The 6488-nt window shown below is 35.5% G+C and overlaps 1 protein-coding gene across 1 annotated transcript; it reads right to left on the reverse strand.

Moving 5' to 3' along the window:
- Positions 1-699: 699 nt before the first annotated feature.
- On the reverse strand, positions 700-6081 carry DDB2 (damaged DNA binding 2). Its single transcript, XM_086444912.1, has 11 exons — positions 5754-6081; positions 5525-5615; positions 5242-5369; positions 4324-4446; positions 4117-4205; positions 3889-4009; positions 3249-3340; positions 2988-3117; positions 2604-2852; positions 2337-2533; positions 700-1316 (listed from the first exon to the last, which is right to left on the reverse strand). Exons 1-11 carry the CDS (start codon positions 5988-5990, stop codon positions 1082-1084), a joined length of 1692 nt encoding a protein of 563 aa, XP_086301038.1. The 5' UTR covers positions 5991-6081; the 3' UTR covers positions 700-1081.
- Positions 6082-6488: the final 407 nt, after the last annotated feature.

Genomic DNA, 6488 nt, shown 5'->3' on the forward strand with positions numbered 1-6488 from the left:
AAAACAAAATGCGAGTTGCTCACTTTGTCTTCTACACACAAGCAATGAACCAGAAGGTTAGATTTTGGTTTTTTAATGTGGTTGGTGCACTTATCTAAAATCGTGGGACCCAAATATCATGCAATTTTTTTAAAGGTGGAGAACCTACCTCAAAAGTGGGTGCAAATATACTCCTTGTAGGATCACTATAGACACGATGTAAAGGGTGTTCTGATATAAGAGACCTGTATTTTAATAACTGGATCCAACATGGGATTGCACCAGGTCTGACTGAATTTTGTAATAAAAGCAGAAAAGTGATTTGTTTCAATTAGATCAAACTATATTTCTAAACAAAAAAAAAAAAAAAAATCAGAGATTGATGGTTCTACCTTTGAACCTGAGTGAACAATTCAAAATACAAAATTTTGGTAATTTTTCTTTTCAAAGTAACATGTTGCCAAAAACTATAATTTTCATAGTGAGAAGATTTTTAAAAAGAAACACATTTAATAACACCTTTTTTATGAAAATAATAGAAGGAAATTTATAAAAATTTACAAGCATTTTTAACATTCTACAATGAATATAAATCTGTCCAATGAAATTTATCCCGGTTTAACCATAGTCCTACCAAATTTTTTGACAGATTTTCGGGTGATTCTCAAAATATGCACATCATGCAATTCTCGTAATTCCCTTATTTTTGTGACTCAGGAAGAATTATAAGAAGTTGCTAGGCTGTTTTGGTTCAAGGCCGAAAAGGAACAATAAACTGATCTCGGTTTCACATTTACAAGATTACATTCTCATCAGATTAGCAAAAAAACAACACGGACTACATTCTTACAAAATATAATCCAAAATGTTGTAGGATCATCCCTTGTGACAACTATGGTAGTGTTAAACAGAATCATCAAAAACTACGGACAGCAGAGGTGTACAAAAAACCTACAATAATCACAAAGCAAAATGACAATCAATTACCTTAGAATGTTATGTTGGTTGTAACTGTACAAGGATAATACATAGAAACCTTTGATCTTCCACCCCATATATATCTTCCTGCAAGACGTACCAAGATGGATCTGACTTGGAATTCTTACTTCATCAGCTTACTTTTAACTTTAGTGCGAGTTGATTTGGGTACAGATTTCTTGGATTTGGACTTCTTACCCTTGGAGCTGAATGTGTCTTCATCAGAATCATCGTCATCTCTTCCACCACCAAACTTCTGATTGGAATTCTTCTTGGTTCTTCCACAAAGAATGATCTTCCTATCATCCTTCTCGCGAATGAGTTCTGACTTATCATCGGGCCTCCAAATGAAAAGTGACCTGAAAGTGATACAATTAGGGGGGGAAAAAAGGCACACAACTGGGATCTTCCTAGTCTTTTCTCTCTGTTTCAAACACACAGAAAAATGACTGCAACCATTCTTCACAAATAAGTTCAAACCCCAAAACTTTGTTAATTCCAATTTATAAAACCTATTCAATTTATAATAGAGCCCACTTTCTTAAGGTTTTTAAAGTACTCTAATCATAGGGGGAAAAATGACTAAACCAGTGCTGCTACCGATATGTTAAGCAACGCCGGCTCGACACAACCATCTCACTTATCCTACAAATTTCTAGACTTCTTTCCACTAAATCTACACTCGCTCTTACAGAATCAACCCCCTACAGAAATAATCACAAAGGCTCAGATCTCAGAGACAAAATATCGCATATTTGACACCCTATAGTCAGATTATTTTATAATTTTTTTTATTTGAAAAGAATAACTCACAGGGCTTGACCAGTTCACATTCTTAGACCTTGACTTGAGTTTTGACTCAAAGCATTTCCAATGGAATTATATTAAAAATATAATAGACTTGCCAACAAGGTGGTTATAGCATGAGTCATTGTAACAGCTTCATCATCATTATATTGCCTTATTTCAACTATTTTGGGATCATATAAGAAAATAAAACTTAATAGAAGAACCAAAAGGAAGTGACAGTAGGTGAGGAAGTAAGAAACAGATTAAAATAGTCAATTTGGGTTTGAATAATACTAAACTGATTACAAAAATAAAGATACTCCAATACACTCAACTGACGTGGAATCTGCACAGAACCATAGTTTTTTTTTTTCTCATGTATCTCGCAGAAAAAATCTATGGTTCGTCTGTGCACATTCCACATCAGTCGAGTGTATTTGAGTGTCATTTTTTTGAGTCAGTTTAGCACAGCTCTTTGGGTTAAGGCTGACGCCATAGGAAGGTGTGAGAATCTGAATCAGAGAAAACATTACAAATAGAAGATTTGTACTACTACAACAGAGCCGGAAAAAAAAAAAAAAAAACTAAACCTTGAGCTCCCAGTTGCCATGACATCGTCACGTGGATGTGGCTTGTTTACAGGACTGATTGTTGTGATGTTTGGATCCATCACCTCAGCCACCAGTTTCCCTGTACCGGTGTCTACGAAATCAATGGGATGCAAGGCAGCTCCATTGTAGTTCTCACTTATGTATCGGCCAATAACTGCAAGGGATTCAGATGGGTCCTGTAAACAAGTGAATTTATAAGTCTTTTGATATAAGCTCTGCAGGCTAAAATAGGAATGCAATAATCACCTTTGGGTCCCATTCAGCTCGAAAAGGAGTCAGATGCCGATTGAAATCATGACTATGTACAATCACTCTGCTTGGGGAGTCCAAATTGCCAAAGATGGAATCCCATACTCGAAGGCGATTGTCTTGAGACACAGTAAGAATTTTGCTTCCAGACCGAGGAGAAAACTGTGCAGAGTTCACAACACGTCCATGAAGGAGATTCACAAGGGAAGATTCAGCTTCTAATTTACGCATATCCCATATGCGTGCCTGAAGTAAAACATGTCCTCTTTAAAAATGTTACAGCTACAAGCTAACATCATAAAGAAAGATCAGACAAAATAGTTCCCAATTGTTGATGAATTGGACCATGATTCATATGGACAATTAGTTTGAGAAGCTTACAAAGTGATCATTCCCACAACTTAGAAGAAGTTCTGGCTGAAGAGGATTGCAGTGAAGCCCCACGACTTTGGTACCCTTCTTATGGATCAAAATGGCCTCCCTAGTTTTGTTGTTTGAGCGCATATCCACCCTGCAAAAAGCATAGGAGAATAATAGAACCCAATTCAGTATAAATACTTGTTTTTTATAATAATAACTGTGCTATAACATAATAAAATAAAGTGTCATGAGAGTTTAACTAAACCCAAAAAAATTACTCACAAGTAGAGAAATCCAAAGCTATCAGCAACAAGCACAAGACCCTTGTCTGAATTGATGTCCATACCATACAACATTCTCCAGTTAGCTGGGCCCTAAGAAAAAGACCATATGCGAATCAGTCTAGACGATAAATAAAACTAGTAGTTTTTCTTTTGTAATTTATAGATTGTCTTTTCCTTTCCCTCTTTGGTGGTAAGCTTCACACAACACTACTACAGTACTACCAACGACGAAAAGATGTCTTCTAAAGGAGTTTATAAATTTTCTATCACTTATAGAGAACATGGAAAAGAAGACTAAGCTTGGTCAGAAAAAAATATCACCAGTTAAAACAAAAGGTAAGACAATATTTAACAAATTGAAAATTTTGATAAAGTTCTCCAAATCCTTACAAGGAGACAGGACTAAAGAACACATAACTTGATTATGTTCTCTGCAGACATACTTGAGAACGCCAAAAAACATACAGAAACAGATTCATTTGTCACCCAATACAAGGTCCAATGAACGCTAAGTACCAACTTGGGAAACGGGATTAAAAAACTCAGAATATTCTGCACATATACTAGAAAACAGATTCTTTAGCATAATAAACATGATCCAATGAATGAAAGCAGATAATAAAAATAAATACACACACCTGCCATCCACCAGGGTTGAGGTCCATCAAAGGAAATGACATTCCAGACTCCAAGTCAGTGCAACTGATGGTACCATCAGAGGATGCCCCATACAAAGTTCCATCATTTGTTGGGCTGAACCTGGAGACAACGAATTAAGTAACTATCAACCTTCTTATTAAGAGATTAGAGTATAAATAAAAGGGAAAAAAACAAAACAATCAAATCTATTACAAAGGTATACTCACCTCATGTTGTTAAGGATACAAGAGTGTATGTTACCATAAACTGTCTTCTCATGTACTTTAACATAATCCCAAATTCCAAGCTGCCCTTTCTTTTTATTCCAGAAAAACAAAATAGTAGAAGTATTAATCATCAACAAACAATTGCAACATTTCCAACTTGGATAACAAGTACATACGTGTTAGCATTAAAAAAAGGGTATGGTCTACCTTATCTCCCGATAAAAGAATGTTATTATTAGTCGGATGAAACTCCAAGCACGTAACACGTCTACTGTGATATCTGATAACTCCACACTCAATTTGATTTGGGATCACAAAATCTGGCTTGATCTATTCCACATATAAAAAAAAGTAAAAAATTAAGAGTATCAACCATGCACAAATGAAATCCTAGAGCACTCCAATAATGTAGACAGTTTCACACTTTAAATTTTAAACAACAATTGAAGGATACAAGACTATAAAAAAACCAAATAAGTTCAAAAGAATCAAATTCTTGGAATGAGAAAACATAGATTCTGAATCAGGATTCTAGTTTACCTGAAATCCTGAATCTAGAATTTTCAACTTAGAGGTTCTCAACAACATCAAAAGCCATAGTGGTATGTTCTGGACAAAGCAGCTCAAGGTTACAGAGAAACAATTCCTAAAATTATATAAACTGAAACTTGGTTGTCTTAGATTTCTTTGATTCTTCTTCAAGAAGATTCAGTATTTTCGAAACTACATCTCAAACAATCAAATAATCCCTTTTTCACAATTGTACAATCTCTGATGTACAACCTCACTCAATTGTGAAAATCATGAAGTGTTACAAAACAAATCAAAACCCACTCATCTTAACATTTCCCCGAGAACTAGAAAGACAACTATTTATACAAGATTCCATAACGAAGAACAAAGTATAAATTGTATGATAAACCATTTCGAAAAACTAAACTGTACTTGAAATCTAAAATTGGACAATTCAGTAATGCTGGAAAATCAATTTTTTAGCAACAAACAGTCAGAAACAATTGGATACCACCAAACAATTATATAATCTGTATGAAATGATATTAAACAAAATCAACAACAATGATCAAGGATAAGAGAATAATGCAGACAGAGGCAGAACAGGCATACCAACGGAACGTCGGCCCTAATCTGTCGTTCAAATACATAATCCAAAGGACTTCGAGTATTTCTACGTGGTGAAGGGATGACCCCATGTTCCATCGACACTCGATGTGGGCAAGTCATTGTAGTGTGGCCTTCGATTCCGAGAACCCAGTAAAGAAAACACATAGTTAGTAATAAAAGAAAAATAAATAAATTGTAGAGTAATTGAAAAACGATAAATTAGGACCAAATCAGACCTAACCCAATTCAGGAAAAAAATAAAAAATTGGATTGAGATTAAAATTACCAGGCATTTTACAAAGGAAGCAAGGTTTCATCGGACAATCGATGTAAGTAGCGCCCTTAAATCCAGCTTCGTGACCCGTTCGTTTGCAGACCTAAAACCAAATAAAATAGAAAAATCAAACATTTTTAACAACCAAAAAAATAAAATCAGATAAAATCAACAAAGTGGAGTTAAAAAGTAGAAATAGAGAGCAAAATCAAACCCTAGAAAGTAAAGAAAATAGGCATACTTTGCAAACTTTTTTGAGACTGATAGTAATAGGAGTTTTCCCTTTATTCTTGGAAACCCAATCCTCTAAACTCTCCTCTTTAAATTTCCCTCCATTTTCGGTCTCTTTAACTTCTTCTTCTTCAACTTCGACTTCGACTTCGACTTCTTCATCATCTTCTGAGGAAATCTCTTCAGAGTCAGAGTCTCTCCCAATAACAATTCTTGGGAAGGACATTCTTCGGGTTTGAGGGGGCATTTTGGGAAAAAATAAATAAGGGATTGGATGGAGAAACTGGGAGAGAAAAGTGGGGAGATACTCAAAGTTGGGACCTTGGAATTAAGAAGATGAAGTGCTTTTAAATGGGGGCGGGAGCAATAAAACGGACTCGTCGAGCAGAGACGGGATTACGTAATTACCCCTCTCAAATGAAAGAACTTTGAGAGAAGGTAGTGGCATTTTAGGTACTCAAATTGGAAAAATGTTGTGCTACGTGGCGTACTAACTACCACTTAGACTTCTTTTCCCGCCCTTTCGTTCGCAGCAAATAGGTATCGGTTGATGATGAGTTACATAAAAGTGGAAGAGATCGCGGCACCGGCATCCTCCTCTTTGGGATTAGAACGCACGCGTTTAAGACATGAGTACGCTGTGGGATTATTTGCACACACCGAAATGCTCATTGCACCCACTTAAATGATTTTTGTAAAAAGTCAAATTATCATATTATTTTTTACATTTTGACTTATTACATGT

The sequence above is a fragment of the Akebia trifoliata genome, chromosome 6 (genome assembly GCF_017979445.1).
Source record: "Akebia trifoliata isolate Shusen 1 chromosome 6, ASM1797944v1, whole genome shotgun sequence".
Taxonomy (NCBI): Eukaryota; Viridiplantae; Streptophyta; class Magnoliopsida; order Ranunculales; family Lardizabalaceae; genus Akebia; species Akebia trifoliata.

Coding starts and splice junctions, on each gene's coding strand:
- DDB2 (XM_086444912.1), bottom strand. CDS start 5,990: ATGCCCCCTCAAACCCGAAGAATGTCCTTCCCAAGAATTGTTATTGGG. Junction 4,206..4,323: donor TTCTTTTATCGGGAGATAAG/GTAGACCATACC, acceptor TGGAATAAAAAG/AAAGGGCAGCTTGGAATTTG. Junction 3,118..3,248: donor AGCTTTGGATTTCTCTACTT/GTGAGTAATTTT, acceptor TGCTTTTTGCAG/GGTGGATATGCGCTCAAACA.